General features: G+C 43.2%; 1 protein-coding gene across 1 annotated transcript in view; it reads right to left on the minus strand.

Annotated features, from left to right (window-relative positions):
- The window catches only part of LOC126262791 (protein madd-4-like), a 362890-nt gene that overhangs the window by 71043 nt on the left and 269913 nt on the right, over window positions 1-21934 (minus strand). The window contains exon 16 of the mRNA XM_049959614.1: window positions 7215-7401. Coding sequence (XP_049815571.1) covers window positions 7215-7401 — 187 coding nt within the window. The remainder of the gene's footprint in view (window positions 1-7214; window positions 7402-21934) is intronic.

Consider the following 21934-nt stretch of genomic DNA (forward strand, 5'->3'; position numbering starts at 1 on the left):
GATACAGGCCTGTATTCAGCGGATTACTCCTACTTCCCTTTTTGGGTATTGGTGTGACTTGAGCAATTTTCCAGTCTTTAGGTATGAATATTTCTGTGAGCGAGGGGTTGTATATAATTGCTAAATATGGAGCTATTTTATCTACATACTCTGAGAGGAACCTGACTGGTATACAATCTTGACCAGAGGCCTTGCTTTTATCAAGTGATTTAAGATGTTTTGTTACACCGAGGATATCTACTTCTATGTTTCTCATCTTGGCAGTTGTTCTTGATTGGAATTCAGGAATATATACTTCGTCTTCTTTGGTGAAGGAGTTTCAGAAAACCGTGTTTAATAACTCTGCTTTAGTGGCACTGTCATCAGTGACTTCACCATTGTTATCGTGCAGTGAAGGTATTGATTGTGTCTTTGCCAATGGTGTGCTATATGTATGACCAGAATCTCTTTGGGTTTTCTGCCAGATTTTGAGACAGAATTTCATTTTGGAAATTATTAAAAGCATCTTGCATTGAAGTATGCACTATATTTCGAACGTCTGCAAAACTTTGCCAATCTTAGGGATTTTGCATTATTTTAAATTTGGCCTCCTTTTTTGTTGCTTCCGCAACAACAATCTGACCCATTTTGTGTACCATGGGGGATCAGTACCATCACTTATTCATTTATGTGGTATATATCTTTCAATTGCTGTCGATACTGTCTCTTTGAAAACATTCCACAACTTTTCTACACTTACATGATCCAATTGGAAGGAGTGAAGACTGTCTCTCAAAAAGGCATTAAGACCATTTTTATCAGCTTTTTTAAATAGATATCCTTTGCGTTTCTTTTTGATGGTTGTAGATGTTACGGTATTCAGCCTAGCAGCAACTGCCTTATGGTCGTTAATCCCTGTATTTGTCACAATACTCACTATTTGTCCAGGATTATTTGTTGCTAAAAGGTCAAGTATGCTTTCACAACCATTTATGCTTCGAATGGGCTCATGAACTAATTGTTCACAATAATTTTCTGAGAAAGCATTCAGTACAATTTCGGATGACATTTTATGCCTGCTGCCAGCTTTAAATGTATAATTTTTCCAGCATATCGAGGGTAGATTGAAGTCACAGCTGACTATAATTGTATGAGCGGGGTACTTATTTGAAATGAGACTCAAGTTTTCTTTGAACAGTTCAGCAACTATATCTTCTGAGTCAGGGGGGCGGTAAAATGATCCAATTAATAGTTTAGTCTGATTGTCAAGTATAAACTCTACCAATACTATTTCACATGAACTATCTACTTCAATTTTGCTACAAGGAAAACTACCTATGACGGCAATAAATACTTCACCACCAACTGTATTTAATCTACCCTTTCTGAACACTGTTAGATTGTTTGAAAAAATTTCAGCTGAACTTATTTCTGGCTTTATCCAGCTCTCTGTACCTACAACTATTTGAGCTTCAGTGCTTTCTATTAGGGCTTGGAGCTCTGGTTCTTTCCCAACAAGCTACGGCAATTTACAACTACAATACCAATCGTTTCTACAACTACCTTACTGTGTTTTACCTGCCCACCCCTTCTGTGGTTCTCTGAGACCCTCTAACCTAAAAAACCTCCCAGTCCCTTCCACACAGCCCCCACTACCTGTGTAACCACCTCCTGTGTGTTGTGGATTCCTGACCTATTAAGCAGAGCCTGGAAACCCACCACCTAATGGCACAAGTCAAGGAATCTGCAGCCTACATGATCACAGAACCGCCTGAGCCTCAGATTCAGACCATCCACTCGGCTCTGCACCAAAGGACCACAATTGGTGCAGATGGTGAGCTCCACCTTAATCTCGGAAGCAAGACTGGCAGTCTTTAGCATTTCTGCTAGCCACCAAAAACCAGACAGAATCTGTTCCGACCGAAAGCGACACACGTCATTGGTACCGACATGAGCCATTACCTGCAGTTGGCTGCACCCTGTACTCTTCATGGCATCTGGAAGCACCCTTTTCCACATCTGGAATGCACACAGAGTGATCACTGGCTCCCTTCCCCTCCTTGGCAGCCATATTCCCAAGGGCCCCATTACGTGCCTAATGTTGGAGCTCCCAACTACCAGCAAAGCCACCTTCTGTGAATGCCCAGACCTTGCGGGCTGAGAAGCTTCCTCTGGAACAGGGTGGACGATTTCATCTGGCTCAGAGACATCGTCATCCACAGATAATGCCCAAAACCTGTTCATCAAATGAACCAGGGATGCCCTATGATCAGCCCCTCAGAAAGTTTTTCGCTGCCTGCCAGACTTTGGAATGACTCCCACTCGACCATGGGTGAGGGGCCAACCTCGGTGCAGGCAGTAGCTAGGGCAGGTACAGCAGTGGACCGATCGGAGGAAACGTGGGACATCCCTCGCATCCCCACGTTCGATCCCCCACAGTGACGCCCCTTGGCAGCAGCCTCAAACTGTATGACAGCAGCCAATGCAGCCTGGAGCTGTGGGAGAAGGGTCAGTTCACATCTGTACACAACAATCGCAGTTCCTATCCATTACTGCCGTCGCTCCTGTTTTAAGCTCATAAAAATATGCAACAAACGGGAAATCGAAGTGCTCTCTCACAGACGGTCTAACTGACACTGAGCGGTTCTAATCAAACAAACAAAAGCCTGTACGATACGAGGGTCAATACAGTGGTCGATAGCAATGGCAGTACTGTACACTACACTGTTATTGAAATAAAAGGTTGTGCCTAGAAAGCACTTGGACACACAGCTACACAGATAACTGAAAATAAGTTGCTCCTGGTTGAAACTTGTAAAGATAAGTAACAAGCAAATAGTGAACTCGCCTTATTAGTAGCAGGTACTAGCGGTGCACTCTCGATGATAGTCTATTGAAGTTAAGCACTGTTGGGCTTGGGTACCACTTGGATGGGTGACTGAGTGGGTCTGTTGAGCACTGTTGGCAAGTGAGGTGCACTCAGCCCTTGTGAGGCTAATCGAAGAGCTGTTTGATTAAGAAGTAGTGACTCTGGTCATGAAAGCTGACAAAGGCCGGCAGATTGTTGTTCTGACCACATGCCCTTCCGTATCTGCATCCAGTGATGCCTGTGAGCTGAGGATGACATGGTAGATAGTCGGTGCCGTTGGGCCTTTGAAGGGCTGTTTAGATGGAGTTTAGTTTAGTTTAGGTAATTTAAGGTGCTATTCTTTGGTAGGTCCAATCTTTTGGAGGGATAGTGTTTCTGGGAGTGTTTCTGACATGTTCTTTGTTGATGGCAATGACTACTGTTAGACTGCCAGCTGACAAACTTAGTTTTATTTTTTATTTATATATTTTTTATTACAATCTGTTTAGTTCCTAGGTACAGCTCCGGACACAAGAAAGTCTTTTGAAAACAAACTGAAATAAAGAGTTACAATGCCAAGAATGGTGATATGAACCCATCAACAAAAATTTGTGCTAATATTATAAAGACAGAACATTAATATCAAGTTCACATGAAGTTAGTGATATCAAGTTCACATTATGTTTTAGTTTCAAGAGATTTTGGGATTTCCTTTAGTTCAGGATAGGAAATTACGGAGATTTTATTTGATAGCAGTTTTGATAAATTTCTTATATCCCTTAGAGATTGATTTATTTTCTGTATTGCATACTGTGAGTAAATGACACTTTTTTATTTAAAAATGGAAGCAACAGGCGGAAAAATAAATTTGTCACTCTTCCCTAAATCTTTTAATGCATCCCTGCAAATCTGAAGGATAGTGATTTTTGTACGTTTCATAATTTCTTATGCCTTACTCGATATTAGCAGATAATTCAAAGTCAGCACACTTTGGTTTCTGATGTGTTCTGCAATGGTGTCATTCTTTTTGAAGGCACCTTTGTTTTTCATGCTTTCATAAATGACTAAGGGTGGAGGACAGCAACGTTCTTCAGCTGATACGTGGGTGGCTCAATCAAGTCTTAAAGAAATGTCTCATATGATAGTCTGCTCCTTCTTGAAGGTTGTGAGATTTGAGGTAGATATACTAGGATAGTCTGTTGCAAAAGTTTAAGCAGCAGCCAGTTTGCATTCTTGACTCTTAACATGTATGTTACAAGCTCTTCTACACATTCAGAATGTTTCCAAGAGGACGTTTGTGCTCTAATGCATACTTATTCATCTTTCCACTCATCCTGATAACTCAGCTGATACAACTGGTGAATAAAATCCTCACTCATTTTGGAACAACCAGAACAGTGCTGTTGACTCTTACACTCACCCAAATGTAATGACCAGACACAGCACAACACTCCCCCTCTCCTAAACTTCATATAATCATCTCTGTTGTTCATTACTTCCCACACTGTCTCTTCCTACATATTCCCATTTTCCTGTATTCATTAAGTTCTTTTGTTTTGTTGAAGTTGTCCTTGTATTCTATATAGACTGTAGTCCAATAGTTAAGGCTTTCTTTTAACTGGTACTTGTATTATTGTACATGTTTAACACCCACTGTAGTTGTCTCATCAAATATTGTTCATATTTTACTTTGTTCATTTATTTAATGCAAACTGTTACACAGCCACTGTTTCGATTCTAATGTTAATGTTAAAATGCAGTACCGTCACACTCTCAAAGATTACATTTACTGTTGGTTCCTTATGTATGCTGTAGTTCCATTGATAATTGTCTCTTCTTTTAATTGGTTTGTGTCTCACTCTCCATGTTTCATACCTACTGATGTAGCCTTGTCTAGTACAAATTTTATTTTATTTTATTAGTTTTGCTTATTTATAGAAAACTATTATATAGGCATGCTATTCCTATTTTGTGTTAAAGTTTTTCCTGTCTACGCCATTGTTATTGATGTACTGTTCAATTTTTACTTTTTCTTTGCATTACCACCACACTGTCAAAGACATTACTTACTGTATGTTTCTACTTCAGTCTAGACGTGTTACTTCTCTTCCAATGTTGTTTGCAAACACTGTAACTTCTATGGTGATAATACTCAGTAAATGCCTGAAGATGGCCTATAATCTGAAAACCAGTTAACAATAAAAGTAATATTGTAGAACAAAAGCAAACTGTTGCTTTTTGTTTATCATAATGTTGTTCTACCAAGAACCAACAGAAGATTCTGTTAACAAATGTAATTAGTTCGACAACTGAATACAGTGATACTCTGCCACTTTTTGCTGCTGTCTCCTGCTTGTTCTATGTGCGAGCAATATTTTTGCAATACAGGTCTTTCAGTGGTGGATACATAAGGCATAAGAGGGGTATACCACCTCCCTACCCGCATTGCGACTCACGCCACCCTCACCACCCAGCCTGCACACTACAAGTGTGAGGAACTCACTTTGTACTACTGAAGAATTAGTATCACCCTTTACAGCATCTATCAAGTGGTTCACAACATTGATGAGTCACCTGAAACACTCGCTGCAGTCACATTGTCAAACAAGATGGGTTGAGTGACACGATGCTGTCATTCAATTCGCAGCTAATCTTGGAACAGTTTGCAAAGTTCTTAAAGGAATACAGTGTTGGAGGGATAGAACAACAGCTGACAAAGCCAATATTCTCCTTCGAGCTCTCTCTAATTGTGAGTTTATTCTCACTCTGTTTACATTGAGTGACATTATGCGCACAACATATCCAGTCAGCAAAATCTTACAAGACCCTAGCTTGGATGTCGTGATGGCAAAAGTGAAATTAGATTTGACACTCAAGGTGTATGATGGCATGAGAGCTAATGCTGATAGCCACTTTGTTCATATTGTTGAAGAGGTGAAGACAGTTGTGGAAGAGTTAGATGTGGAGATGAGTGTTCTTTGCCTTACAGGCAGACAAAGACACAGGGAAAACTGTGATCATAATGATGATGCTATGACATATTGGAAAAGAACTATTTTTATTCCAACACTGGACCATGTTACGACTGACGTGAGAAAACGTTTTGCTGAAGAAAAATTTATCATTTAAAATTCAACATACTTTTGCCCTCACAACTACTGAAACATGATGGTAATGATCTGGCACATAAATTCAGTCAGTGCTTAATTGAACTACCATTCTTTGAAGAAGAAGAAGAAGAAGAATCACTCTTTGTGATTACAAAGAGACTAATGGGATAGATTCTTAAATACAAGCAAATGAGCATAAACACCCTTAATGATCATGTCTGTTATGCAAGCGTTATCTGTTTGTCCTAGATCTGACTATCCTACTTTGCACACACTGTACAAAATATTTGCTTGTCTACCTGCATCTATTGCTACAGTAGAAAGAACTTTTTCAACATTGCAGCGTACAAAGACATGGCTGAGGTCGAGAATGGAGGTGGATCGACTTAATGGCTTAGCTCTGTTGAACACTCACCCTGACATTGATTGTCCTATTGATGATGTAATTAACCAATTTGCCAGGAAGAATAGGTGCACAGAATTCATCATTTAAGGAACAACTGTAACTTCTTTATATCATACGATGGCATTGTGTTGTATATTTGTATAATCAATTTAAATAAAACTTTCTTAAACTTTACATGTGACTTGATTATTTTTTATTATGGTAAAAGTAAATGTAGCTCAAGATATCTTTAGCAAAAGATATATTGAGCTACATTTACTTTTACCGTAGTAAAAAAAAGTTTCTGTATCCGCCACTGAGGTCATTTCTTGCAAAACTAACTAGATAAGTTTGACAAGAATTAGACATAAAAGAGCAATTGATTTGTTACAGGAAACATGTTGGTATTTCCGTGTAGTGATTAATAAAACATTGAATAATTTATCATACTGATTTGGTTCTGATTTTGAATCTAGTTTCATCTCATTTGAAGAGTCACACAAGGTATATCTCCTTGATGTAGGTATCTAACTTTCTGAGAACCTTGGATGACACTTTTGCAAGTAAATTGCATGCAGCATATTACAGTTTACAAAGGATGAGAACTTACCACTACAGTTACATTTCGATATGGCAAGGCAAATGCTTTGCAGGTGGCATGCATTGTAATTAGAAAAAAAATATTTCAAAGAGAGGCAGACTCATTTCAATTACAGTCTATCAAAAGTTGGAAAGAGTACAACTTTCTAAAAGAGTACACAAGTTTGAAAATACTACCACAATTTTTTTTCATGTTTGCTATGCATCACACTGATTCATTAAATAAGTAATCACATATTGTTTTTATGTCACTATCATCACTGTTATTACAGTGACAGTACGCTGTTGTTACCTGTGTTCCACGTAAAGCACCTAGATTCCTCACAGAGTGACCAGTTTCCTGCTGTCCAATGTGGACAGAATTCCAGTCCACAGTTTTGCATTGTTGGAGGAACTGGCAGTCCCGCATCCTCACACAGCCTATTCTCAACACTCTGGGTGCTTCCATTAACATGAAGCATGCAGTGAGCAGCTCGTACCTAGGAATGTACACAGTTTATTAGTAATACTGTATTACAGATGTGCAAGTCTCCTGGTTTCATTGCAGTTAATTAAAACTGTTAGTACAGGATTGGCACTTTAAAATTAACAGTGAAATTATGATAATGTGTTAATAGTTTGTAATGAATACATATGTCCCTATCCAAAAATAAATTGGCTATCAGTAGAACCTCCAGTCTTTGATGGGGCAAACATAATATCTTTGAAAGAGCAAAAATATAATGCAATCATCAACCTCAGGTTGTTTGAACACTACAGGGTTTTTCTAAGCATGGTCCTATTAGAAGTTATATGCCACTGCCTTCTTCAATCTTAGAAAAGACTTATCCAGCAAGTTATAGTGCAACCTACAGTTAAATGTGGATTCCAAGCCATAACACTGCCACAGTTGAAAGATGAGAAAGGTATCAGATGAAAATTATAGGACTGCCTGGGAACTGAACCCAAAACCTTTGGGTTTTTTGGTATGGCACTTTACCATGGAGCCACCATGTGTTGATAAATAAGATTATTTAGCAGTCTGAGTTGCTCACAATTTGAGAGCAGAATAAATAAAGTTTGCACCAGGGGACATACATGCAGGAAGGGATTTTGAATCACAGCCACATGATACATATAATGAAGGAAGGAGTAATGTAAGGAAATTAGTCTCAGGCACGAAATCCTAACCAAAATACAAATTCACTGCTGGGTATTAAAACTGCAACATGAAGGTGGTATGGAGCAAATATCATATTGTCATGTAGTGTACTACATCTTGGATATGTGATTACTAGTTCAGTGCAACTACTCCAAGTAGATATAAGTACTGCTACATATACGAGGTGTGGCTAGAAAAAAACCGGACTAGTACTGGTGAAACAATAAAACGAATGCAATAAGGCTGAAAGTCGCGTGGCCTGTCACGTGACTCTCGCTCCGCCTACTGCTCGAGTTTCATCTGCCTCCTGCACTCAGTCTGCCCGTGGTGTCTGTTTTAAGTAGTTGACGTTTTGTCTGTGCGTCGGAAAATGTTGAGTGTACAGAAAGAACAGCGTGTTAACATCAAATTTTGTTTCAAACTAGGAAAATCTGCAAGTGAAACGTTTGTAATGTTACAACAAGTGTACGGCGATGATTGTTTATCGCGAACACAAGTGTTTGAGTGGTTTAAACGATTTAAAGATGGCCGCGAAGACACCAGTGATGACACTCGCACTGGCAGACCATTGTCAACAAAAACTGATGCAAACATTGAAAAAATCGGTAAACTTGTTCGACAAGATCGCCGTTTAACAATCAGAGCAGTGTCTGAGTTAACAGGAGTTGACAAGGAAAGTGTTAGGCAGATTCTTCATGAAAGTTTCAACATGAACAAAGTGTGTTCAAAAATGGTTCCAAAGTGTCTCACAATTGAACAGAAGGAACGCCGAAGAATGATTTGTTCTGACATCCTGGAAAACATTGAAAGTGATCCCACCTTCTTACAAAATGTTATTACTTGCGATGAATCGTGGTTTTTTACTTATGATCCCGAAACTAAACGCCAATCGATGCATTGGAAAACTCCTGGTTCTCCACGACAAAAAAAAAGCACGAATGTCAAAATCGAAATTCAAGGCATGATGATTGTTGTTTTTGACATCAAAGGGATTGTGCACTTTGATTGGGTACCAGAGGGACAAACAGTGAATCAGCATTACTACATTAGCGTCCTGGCTACCCTACGTGAGCGAGTACGGAGAAAACGGAACGATTTGTGGAGAAAAAAGTCATGGATCCTTCACCAAGACAATGCCCCAGCTCACAGTGCATTGTCAGTGAAGACGTTTTTGGCAAAACACAACATTCCCATCTTAGATCATCCACCCTACTCACCTGATTTGGCCCCCTGTGACTTTTTTCTTTTCCCTAAAGTCAAGTCAGCTTTGAAAGGAACTAGATTTGAGATTGTTGAAGCAGTAAAAGAAAAAGCGACGGAAGTAATGTATGGACTTACCGAAAATGATCTGCAGCATTGCTATGAACAGTGGAAAATTCGTATGGAGCGGTGTAGAGACCGAGGAAGAGAGTACATTGAAGGAGATAATATGAAATTGTAAATAATTGTAAATAAATGTTTTTTCCAGCATCAGTCCGGTTTTTTTCTAGCCGCACCTCGTATTCTGCACACAAGCAAATACTATGCAGTGGGTTTCTCATTCAGAAATTACATTTGAATTTTGTTGGCTTAATGTATGATTGTGTTGTCTCATCTAAGAAGGATCAAAATCTACCAGCTTGTGTTCAAATTTGGTAGCAGCATGACCATGGCATACAGGGTCTGTGGTTTACCATTCCACGATATTGCTGCTTGCCTGGTCAAGACCTCATGACTGTCATGTGAACATGGAATTGATGAGTACAGGAAGGTCACACTCAGTGCTTGGCAGGATCTAAAAGGCTCCACATGACTAGTACCTGAGAGCATGGACATATTGCTGTGCAGGACTGTACAGCCACATTACATACCTTGAGTCAAGAAATGCACTTGTTTCCAGATAACACAAGTATCTACACTCACCACATGATGACATCTGGAGCACTGCGGATGGTCAGAATGGTGACCTATGTTGCAGCTTCCCTTGAAGCAGCAGTAGCAAGGGACATGCTGATGGTAGGGGCTTCCAACGACAACAGTGGACACAAGAATAGTATCATACCATCATTTTAGAAGAGATCCAGTTCTGTGGGCAATATCATGATGGACATATCTCTATTTGTAGACACTGAAGACATCAAACTTTACCAGATTGTGTTTGTTATCATTATTCGCTACCAGCACTTCGTGTGATGATGTCGGGAGTCATGACCACCTCTGGTTTGCATAAATGGTGATTTCGACAGCAACCATTACATTTCTGATGATCTGAGGTTGTGGTTGTACCTTATCTTTTAGGTCTCCATGATCTTATCTTTCAAGAAGAGTATATGTAGCTAATGCTGCCCTGGTGTGCCTCTATACAAGCGGTGTTTGACTGTTGCCGGGCCAGAACATCCTCCATACCTCTCAGCCACTGAAAACATCTGGTCACAGACTGCTGAGAGACTGGCACCCTATCACTAATAAGCCACTACAATTGATAAACCCTGGCACAGAGTAGAAGTAGCACAGAATGACAGAATCACTTCTGTCATCCAAGCTCAGCTCAACATGACGCACAGCAGGTTTAAAGCAATTGTTGCTGCCACATGTGGAAGTTCTGCATATTAAATTTTGAACACTGTACACCCCCAAATCAAGTGCAAATTTGATCTTGCATTCATCCTTCTGTACTGTATATGACAATAATCAGAATTTCATTATTTTCTATCCTTACTGGTGTTGCAGTTTCAATGGTCAGCAGTCTATTACAATGTGACAACAAACGTGAATACACAAATGTTGCTACCTTTCCTTCCCACAAAGGCTTGGAGACTAAATGCTGTCGGAGCTTCAGTGATGAGATAAATATGGCAAAAAGTAGTGGTGTAGAGGTTTCAAACCCTCCAGTACCTGCCTTCAAAATACACATTGGCCACCCTCTTAATGCCCTGCTCTTGTGGTGACAGCTCTCTTTTGATCATTTAATTTTAGTGCTGTTTTTAATATATTCTCCACTATCAACAATATGCTGCCCAACTTTCCTGTTATCTGATCACACATGTATATTTACAATCACACTGTATGTTTGTGAATGTTTCTGTCATGTGGGTCAATTCATGTTTGCACATATTTATTTACAATTGTGCCTATTACTTTTCAATTCTTTAAAACTTTTTCTGACCTTCCCTCTAACTTCCTACATAGCTCTCTATATGGTACCTACCACTTATTTCCAATATAGTACTTTGACTGTAAGATTTGGCCCAATCTTTTTTAACTATTTTACAATAATTCCTTTTGTCAACCAACCATACAACCATGCTCATTCTACCTTTGCCAATTCTGAAAACTCTACTTTGCCCAAGCAGAATACCAAGCACACATCCTCTTTGTGAAATTATGTCTGGCAAATGGTATCTCAACTATCAGGTTTACCATTAAAATTGGCATATCAGGCTGTCACCCAGCCTACTGCAAGAAACTTCATCTTTCCCAGTTCTATCAGTCCCCCACTCTCACAGATTTGCTCCTTCATAATCATATAATCCAAACTCAAACCATTCTTGACAGCCTCCACCCCTTTCACAAAATCCAGTTACTATGTGACTACAACTTCCTGAATACCATCACTGCGACAGAAACTCTTGGCCTTTATCAGTTGGAACAGGATTCTCAGCACCAAATGAGGAAGCTGACCTAGCTACTCCGGTTCAAAAAATGTGTGTGAAATCTTATGGGACTTAACTGCTAATGTCATCAGTCCCTAAGCTTACACGCTAATTAACCTAAATTATCCTAAGGACAAACACACACACCCGTGCTCGAGGGAGGACTCGAACCTCCTCCAGGAACAGCCGCTCAGCTACTCCGGTCTTTTGCCATATGGGACTCCCTACAGCCAGCAAAGGACCTAACATTCAGATCCAATCCCACCCCATGAACCTCTCATAGCTTCCCAAGCTAGTCTTGCTGACTCAGTTCACTTTCCACATCCCCTAAACCTTCCTCCACCCTCCATAAAATACACTGTCCTGAATACTCATCCCATTACACTGTTGCAAACCTTTCTGCCAAAATTCTGACCGCTTAAGAAGTCTCAGTACTTCTTAAAGGCCTCACCTTTAGACATGAAGGAAATATCAAGGTGGTAAGGTAATGACTACAGATCTCTCTTCTAATATTCAATACTTTTATTACACGACAAACGTACAGGTCGAAGACTAGGACGCAACTGAGGTCCTGGAAGTATACAAAACAAAGATCAACTCGAAGACATAATACACATATGATGTTCTGGCCTATCGATCCGTGAATCGACGCCACATACCCCCCCTCCCCCCCTGCAGTGAGGAGTACGTACCCAAAGGTGGGGGCAAGGGGGGGGCAGTGAGTGGGGGGGTTGGCGAGTGTTTAAGTGGGTTACAGTGAGTTCCTCCGCATCTAACGGCATGGACCGCGTGGGAGGAGAGCGTGGAGCAAATCCTGGAATGCTGATGCTGAAGTCTTGAAGCGATGTCGGCAGTCGTAGTTGTCGGCTGGTGCGGGAGCGCTGGTGTGGAAAGATGTCATCGACAGGGAACCTAATAATCACCTTTCCACTTGGCCTAACGTAAGCACGTAGGTTGCCACACGTAGCACTTCGAGAGACTTTGAAATGCTTCACTACACATTGTGACACACCACATAACGAGCCACACGAATCGTCACACGCAAGCAGCACTAATGCGGTATCACCACTAATGATGACAGATAAACCACAAATGTCATTAGGATGAACGTGGGTAGAGAGCTCATAAGTGGTGCCTGCTAACGGAGAGGTATGCTGAGCCGGTGGGGTGGGGAAACCATAGCACGGTGAGGGCAGTGTGCTGTGAGTAGAGGGGTGAGAGTCAGACAGTGCGGTCTGAGTGGGCGTGGCAGGAACCTGCAGGCTGCACGGTTTGGCGACTGGAGTAGGAGCAACAAGTTCGCCTGACAGTGTAAGTGACTGGCCATAGACGAACTCAGCCACTGAGCCTTTAAGGTCTTCCTTGAAAGTGGTCCGCAAACCGAGTAAGACGAATGGCAGGGTTTCTGTCCAAAGGAGGCCATGGCAACGTAGGGCTGTCTTAAGCGTCCTATGCCAACATTTCACAAGGCCGTTGCTTTGGGGGTGGTATGCTGTTGAATGAATTTTCTTGATGCCACACAGCCTACATAGTTCAGAAAACAAGACAGACTCAAATCGACGGCCTTGGTCGGTCGTGAAGTAAACAGGGCAGCCAAAGCGTGAAATCCAAGTGTCTATGAAGGATTGTGCCACTAATTCAGATGTAATATTGGGTAGTCGGGCAGCTTCCACCCAACGAGAGGTTCTGTCTATAATAGATAGCACATATCTGTAACCCTCGGAGGGGGTGAGGGGGGGGCCCACCAAGTCAATGTGAACATGCTGGAAGTGACTGGGAGGAGCAGTGAAGCTGCCTAGTGGGGGCGATGTGTGTCGCGAATCTTTATTTTGTTGGCACGGAATGCTGGCACGGGCCCAGGCTTGGCAGTCGCGATGCATGATGTGCCAGACGAAGCACTCTGAAATAAGTCTGGTAGAGGCTTTCACACCTGGATGAGCTAGGTTGTGTAATTTGTCGAACACTTGTCTCTGTAGAGGTTTGGGTATGAAGGGACGCAGCATACCAGTTGATTTGTGACACCAAACCTTGCCTATGACACTGGGAAAGGTGGATCGCACAGGTTTGAGTGATGAGCTGTGATCGGAAATAAGGGCCATGGTGTCCGTGTCGGCAGACTGCAGCCGAGGCAAGTTAAAGAGTTCTATCAGAGTTGTGAGAGCGCCGACACGAGACAAAAAAATCTGCGACCACATTATCTGCACCCTTGATGTGTCGTATGTCAGAGGTAAATTGCAATATAAAGTCCAAACGACGGAAGCGTCTAGGTGGAGGGTCAGTCGGGGGGTTCTTTACAGCAGCAACCAAAGGTTTATGGTCGGTGAAAATGAAGAAGTCCCTACCCTCAACCTCGGCGCAAAAGTATTTCACAGCCTCGTGAACTGCCAAGAGCTCCCTATCAAAGGCTGAGTACTTTTTTGAGCGCTGTTGAGCTTCTTAGAAAAGAACTGCAAAGGAGAGGTAGTATCTCCGACGGTTTGGCTGAGGACAGTACCTACTGTGGTATCACTGGCATCCGCGGTAATAAAAAATGTAGTGTCCGGATGCGGGTGGGCAACAGTCACTGCGTTTGCTAGAAGGTGCTTCAGTTTGTCAAAAGCTTGTTCCATGGCAGGGGTCCAGGGGACCGGGCAGAAACCGGTCGTATTTTTGCCAGAAAGGGCGCCTGTTAGGGGAGCCTGAACATCGGCTAAGGCAGGCAAGTGCATCCTATAATAGTTAACTGTTCCAATGAACCTGCACAGTTCTTTAAATGAGTGAGGGCGTGGCAAATCCAAAACAGGTTTGATTTTATCCTCGGGAGGAGTGAGGCCCTTAGCTGACACGATGTAGCCTAAGAATCTTACCGAAGTCTGGTGCAATTGGAGCTTCTTATTATTCAGTTCAACTCCGGCAGCAGTAAGAGTGTCTTTAACAACTTGCAAATGTTCCTTACTCTTTTGCAAAGTAGGACTGAAAATAAGAATGTCGTCCAAGTAAACGAAACAAAAATCCAGATGAAACAACACCTTGTTTATGAATCTCTGCCAAGTTTGTGCAGCATTGCAGAGGCCAAAGGGCATGAACCAGTACTGGAAAAGGTCGAAAGGTGTTGTAACCGCTGTCTTTTCATCGGAATTTGATGATAGGCCCTCCTAAAGTCCACTACCGAGAAATATTTGGCACCTGCAAGACCACGGTTAAAATCCGCGACGTTAGGAACCAGGTACTTCTCTATGACAGTACGAGAGTTCAACTTAGTACAGTTGCCAACCATACGCCAGGTGCCGTCACATTTTGTGATGAAGTGGATAGGTGAGGCCCAGCATCCGGCAAATGGTTCGATTATGCTGGCTGTTAAGAGATCGTCTATTTGTTTGCGAGACACTTTCATGAGTTCCGGCTCGAGATGACGTGGTTGGCAAGAGATAAGCGGTCCATCTCGCAAGCGAAGTTTGTGGGCGGTGCCGTCTGTAACCACGGAAATGCGCGACTTGGTGCACGAGGTGACTGTGGTATAGCGTGCGCGGCAGCCGCTAGGCTGGGTTGTGGCGCGGACGGCGAAAGTTTGCATAAGTGCCAACTGTTGGGTGGCTGGGAGTGACAGACAAGTGAGCTACGCAAAACAAGGTTGGTACACTGTTTATTAGTAACCGAAGGTGCCGCTGTCGAGCTTGGTGGCGGTAGTGGGCGCAAATGAACAGCTGATGGCAGTAAATCAAAAACACTAATCTGCGCCTGGGAAGTTAGTTGCCCAAGCGAGGAGGGGGATGAATGTGCACTCGAATTAACACAGTTAGAGCTGGTGGGAGTGCGGACGCTGTACAGTTTATGTGGCACATGGTCACAAATGCAATCGGGCGCGAGAACACTGTAGTGGCTCCAGTTAACCTTGTGTCTGTTGCGAGCTGCTGCCGTGCCGAAGATAACTCGTTACTTGAGCCATTGAGGTGACGGCGTAGCTCAAGTTGTTCCAAGCACAGGCGTGTAGACTCGACACACTCTGTGAGCCACTTACTGGTCCATGACAAGAGCTTGGAGGAGGGGTTATTACACTTCCTAGCCAAGTGGACCTGTTTAGCAGTACTATTGATGCTCGACGAAGCACGCGGGATGTGTTCCTGGATAGGGTGGTAGAACACTGTATTCTCGATGAGGTCAGGCCACAGTTTGTGGTGTCGTAGAAAGTCGATGCCCAAAATGTGATCGTCGATGTCAGCCACCGGGAAGGACCACTTCAGGTTGCACTCAGGCGAGAGGGGCACTGCATATGAAGTAGAACCTAAGCACGACAAACTAGATGAGTTTACAGCACGTAGGACAGTTTTGTGTAGTCGGATCTTTTCAGTAGCAAGACGAGATGGAAGTAGGGAAACATCTGCGCCCATGTTGATGAGAAAGTTCATGCCAGAGTTCAAGTCGCGGATGTAGACTCGTCCATTCTAAGCATTAGTGTCGGACACAGAATGGACAGTGGGACAGTGCCTGTTGTTTACATCGCAGGAGGTGGTGCCGCTGCCTACCTGCAGTTGAAGTTTGGGTAGGAGCTTGGCGGTTTACAATTGCATGCTTGTTCCCCAAATTTTGCATGGAAGAAACAGTATTTATGGGCAGATGTCTGCTCCTGCGAGTGGTCAGACGACGGCGCCCCAGAATCTTCCGCAGAGTCAGATGTGCTGTTGTTGTGTGGACATGAAGGTGCCGGTAGTGCAGCGAGCTTGACAAACTTAGGTTTAGTGGGGCGTCCATGTTGGGGCCCTGGTCGTGGTTGGAAACTGGCGTAGCTGCCGGACTGCTGGGCACGGCATTCACATAGCAGAGCGAACTAAGCTCGGTCAGCGACACGCAAGCATTCGCTATTTGGTCTATCTTCGTAGGCAGAGATGGCTGTTTGGACTGACAGAAGCAGCTTTTCTGTCCAAATCTCGGTGAGCGTGGCATCTGGCATGTTGCATTCACTGACGAGAAGTCAAAGGCGTTGCCACAGCTGAGACGGAGATTTGTCGCCGAGGTGTTCCTCATAGATGAGCTGTCGAACGTTTTCTCTTCTTGTCTTGGAGACACGTTCCAGTATTGCTTGTTCAGCTGTAGCATACCTCTCGTTCGTTCGGAGGTGACTTAACCAGGTCATAAATTAAGCCGACACGGTCGTGGAGGTGGTTCATGAGGCATGTGAAATGGGCATTGTCATCAAGTGCACAGACACTGAAAGTTTGCTCAATCAGGTTGAACCAGAATTCCGGGTGGGCAGGTTTGAATGCCGGAAGTTTCGGTATATTCGACGTACTGGCGGTCAAAGAATGCGGGCAGCTGCTCGCGGATGCAGCAGTAGGCAAGTGAAGTTAACTCTGCATCGTGAGGGCAGTAGAGAGGAAGCAGATGTGCCAGCGGTGTTCATAGTAGCTGGAGGGGAAGCAAAATCGTTAGTAGGGAGTCCGGCCTGGAGTGAAGCGAGACCGGTTGTTACTGCGGAAGGTCAAATTGGTCACGGCAGTTGCTCAACAGGTTATTATGCAATTGGTCCTCCACATCTGCAGCGAAATTGTCCATCACAGAGTCACTGATGAGCTTGGTGGAACCTGACCCGCTCATATTACTGCACTGATGAACACTCAGAGTAACAAAAAGTTTCGCAGGAGAGCTTCTGTAAAGTTTGGAAGGTAGGAGACGAGGTACTGGCAGAAGTAGAGCTGTGAGTACCGGGCGTGAGTCATGCTTCAGTAGCTCAGTTGGTAGAGCACTTGCCCGCGAAAGGCAAAGGTCCCGAGTTCGAGTCTCAGTCGGGCACACAGTTTTAATCTGCCAGGAAGTTTCATATCAGCGCACACTCCACTGCAGAGTGAAAATCTCATTCTGGAAACATCCCCCAGGCTGTGGCTAAGCCATGTCTCCGCAATATCCTTTCTTTCAGGAGTGCTAGTTCTGCAAGTTTCGCAGGAGAGCTTCTGTAAAGTTTGGAAGGTAGGAGACGAGGTACTGGCAGAAGTAAAGCTGTGGGTACCGGGCGTGAGTCGTGCTTCGGCAGCTCAGATGGTAGAGCACTTGCCCGCGAAAGGCAAAGGTCCCGAGTTCGAGTCTCGGTCGGGCACACAGTTTTAATCTGCCAGGAAGTTTCATATCAGCGCACACTCCACTGCAGAGTGAAAATCTCATTCTGGACTCAGAGTAACAGGCTGGCGAATGTCATTCACGTAGTGTGCAACTGGCGCGGAATGATACACACGTGGGACTTGCACATTAGAAAAGGCGTCCTGTTGTGGCACATTATGAAAACTATGCTTCCCACTATTTACAGTACTTGCATTAAAGTTTGGTATCAGTGTGTAGTGGTTTCTCGTGCTGCTGTGCGGCGAAAACTGAAGCACTCGGGGGCTAACAAAGCCGGAGTCGGAGACTGCTGGCGTCATGTTCAAAACCACTGCACCTGACGAGGTCCCTGGGTTCTCGAGGCTATAGGACTGCGGAAATTCATGTCAGGCACCAACTACAACTGGCGGGCTTGAATTTGGTTGCTATTGCTGGTGAAAACCGGGCGGTGGCTTGTTGTAGAAGGCCACTGTGTAGCGGACAAAGGTCCATGCGGAACGCGGAAGCCAGTGCGATGGTCACTTTGTACTCAGTTCAGTGGATTACTCGAACTTCGGGGTCACCACTGAAGGAGATATCAAGTTGGTAAGGTAATGACCATGGTTCTCCCTTCTAATCATCAATACTTTTATTACGCGACAAACGTACAGGTCGAAGTCTAGGTCGGAACTGAGGTCCCGGAAGTATATAAAACAAAGATCAACTCGAAGACATAATACACTTACGATGTTCTGGCCTATCGGTGTGTGGATCGACGCCACAGACAGAAACCTATGTTCAACCATGATGGACTTGTAAAGGACCTTCTTTCCTTTACTTGTGCTCTGTAGTGGAAATATTTCTTCACCACTAACCACACTGACAACTACCAACCAAAGCCCCACCCAGAACCTTGTTTATAAGTTTCAACCTTCCTCCAACTTTGGTCCTTCCACCCTTCCACCCAGTCATCCCTAATAAAATTTTACAAATTCCTTACTTCTAATCTGGCCACACCCTCCTTTCCTAAATCCCTCCCTAGTGAGTCCAACATCAATTATATGGAAACACAGCTATCTGTAACCTGAAAACCAACCCCAATCTCATCATCCTTCCCATAACAAAAGCTCGACCACAGTGGTCATGAGTGGGAGTGAATATGAAGTTGAGGGCCTCTGTCAACTTTCTGACACTTCTGCGTACAAACCTGATGACCACGATCCTATCCCAGAAGTCCAACATGGTCTCCAGTAGCTCCTCAAGATCTTACATCCATCCAGGAACCTGACACTGGAATCCACCTCCCTCCTCACAACAGCAATTCCCTGCACTCTTACCTTTTACCTACTCCACAAACCCAACCCTACTGGTCTCCCTTCTGGTCGTCCCACTGTGGCTGTGTACAATGCTCCCACCAAACAAACAGCTGTCTTTGCTGACCAGCACCTCCAAACTACTGTCCATAACCTCTCACTCTACATTCAAAATACTGATCACTTCCTACATTATCTCTCCACAATTCCTGTCCCATTACCACCAGACTCCTTGTTGGTCACTGCAGATGTGACAGCCTTGTACACCAACATTTCCTATGCCCGTGACCTTGTGGGCATGGAACACAATCTTTTCCAACATCCTCCTGATACCAAACCCACTACCTCTTTCATAATCCTCCTAGCCAACGACATCCTGACCCACAATTGTGACAGTTTTGAAGAGCAAATCTATAAACAAATCTGTAGCACTGCAATGGATCCTCACATGGCACCATACTATGTCAACTTATTTATAGGCCTTCTGGAGGAAATGTTCCTATCCAGTCAACATCTAAAATCCCTTGCATGATTCAGATTCACTGATGACATTCTCATGGTCTGGACTCATGGCAAGAGCAATCTTTACTCGTTACTTCATAACTACAACACCTAAAGGATTTATTGGCAGCCAACTCCTTCTACTCCATTGATGGATTTCTCAGTAAAACCAACTGATTTGTATATAATTACAATATAACTACTGCACAATTTCAGTGCAGTAATGTGTTCATTGAAAATTTGTGTTTATTTGTTTGTGTTTGTGTGTGTGTGTGTGTGTGTGTGTGTGTGTGTGTGTGTGTGTGTGTGTAAGTACAACATAACTTCTGCACCATTTCAGTGCAGTAATGTGTTCATTGTAAATAAGTATTATAGTAGTTCTATTACACGTTTATTACCTTATAAAGAAATAAAAAACTTTTTTATTTTAAATTCAGTGCATTAGTATTTGTAAAATGACTCTTTCATATAGTGTTCATTAAAAAATGACGATCATTCCACTTGGGACCTGTGGAATGGTACATTAGCTTATTTGTTTTGGTTGTAAATATTTGTCATGTATTGTTGTTTTTCTGACATGTTCCACATCCTGGAGGACAACCTCACTACGGATCAATTGGAATGAAAGTAAATCTAATCTAATCTAATCTAAACCTACTACCACATCTGCTTCACCTGATCCTTCTCAACCTGATAAGCCATCGTTATAGATGCCAGTCTTCTCCTCTCAGATGGCTCCATAAATACATATCTTCATATCAAGCACACCAACCACCAACAGAATCTCCACTTTGACATCTGTTACCCATTCCATATCAAAAAGTCTCTTCCTTATAGCCTCACCACATGTCAATGACACATCTGGAGTGGACAGCAGGAGCAGTTGAAATATACTGATAACCTTAACAGAGTCTTTATTGACAGACAGTATCCTAGCCATTTCATCCACAAACATATCTCCTGTGCCACCACCTCCTCTGACATCAGTAAACCTGTTAACCAGCTACTGATCAGCACTCCCATGATAACCCAGTATCATCCTGGCCATGAAAAAGCTATGCCAGGGCTTCGGCTACCTCTTGTTGTGCCCTGATATGAGGGATATTCTACCCAAAATCCTCTCTACATCACCCAAAGCAGTGTTCTACTGCCCACACAACCTACAGAACATCCTGTTCCATCCCTGTTTCTTCCACTCCTGTAACCAATCTTGTGTCCCATGGGTCTTTCCCTTGTGGTTGGCCCTAATGTAAGACCTGTCCTGTACACTGACCCACTTCCTACTGCAGTCCAACCACAGAAATTTCCCACCCAATAAAACGCAAGGCCGTGTGAAAGCAGCCATGTTATATGTCAGCCATGCTGCAATTACTGCACAGAATTCTATGTGGACATGACAAATAACCTACTATTTATTCAATAGAGAATGATCTATTTGCACGATTGGTCACTGCCAAACTGTGGTGAACAATAAACTTGACCATACAGTTGCTGAATATGCTGCACACCACAACACAAACGACTTCAATAGCTGCTTCACTACAAGGGCCATTTGGATACACCATTCCAGCACAAGTTCCTCTGAACTATGCAGGTGGGAATTCCCCTTGATAGAGTTGGCACCACTGGTTGTGATTGTGATGTGTACATCACATTTAGCTGTTACTTGGGTAGTGCTGTTGTCTGCAAGCATTAAATTCTCTTGCAGTTATGTCAAATGTAGAAACACTTTTGGATCATTTCACATGTGTGCTGTGCAACCACTGTCTATGTACCATAAATGATGGAGTCGTATCACTTTGGAGCAGGTTCATTCATAGAGAAACAGCAATGAGCTTGAGAGAGAGAGAGAGAGGGGGGGGGGGAGGGGGGAAGAGGGAAGTAGGGAGAGGGAGTTGTGCTTGTGTGAATGTGTTTATGTTTTCTATTTCCGAAGAAGGACTTTTGGTCCAGAAATGAAGTTGACACTCGGCGCGGTGGCTGATGGGAGGGACCGTAAAGGCAGTTCTCATTTACAGTCAGCCACCACACCGAGTGTCAACCCTGCTAAAAGAGTGCCATTGGACAGTTGCACGGATACTGCTGCTGCGCGACTTGTCTTGCCTCAGATGCTGCATTGGAATCGCATTGTAAGATCACGGAATTGTGGCGACATGTGGCATGCAGCCTTTTCATATGTGCCACTGACATGGCCACCAGGAAAATAGCGTACTAAAGCTACTTTAATCTGTCTATTATTCGAATGGCATGTTACACGAATTATAAAGTTGCAAAAAAGAATAATTCACAACATGTTCTCTGCACTGCTGAGGGCATCATCTTGACCATTATTTAAGGACCTAAAAATATTAACTGTCCCCTCTTTATACATCTTTGAGGT

The sequence above is a fragment of the Schistocerca nitens genome, chromosome 6 (assembly GCF_023898315.1).
Source record: "Schistocerca nitens isolate TAMUIC-IGC-003100 chromosome 6, iqSchNite1.1, whole genome shotgun sequence".
Lineage (NCBI taxonomy): Eukaryota > Metazoa > Arthropoda > Insecta > Orthoptera > Acrididae > Schistocerca > Schistocerca nitens.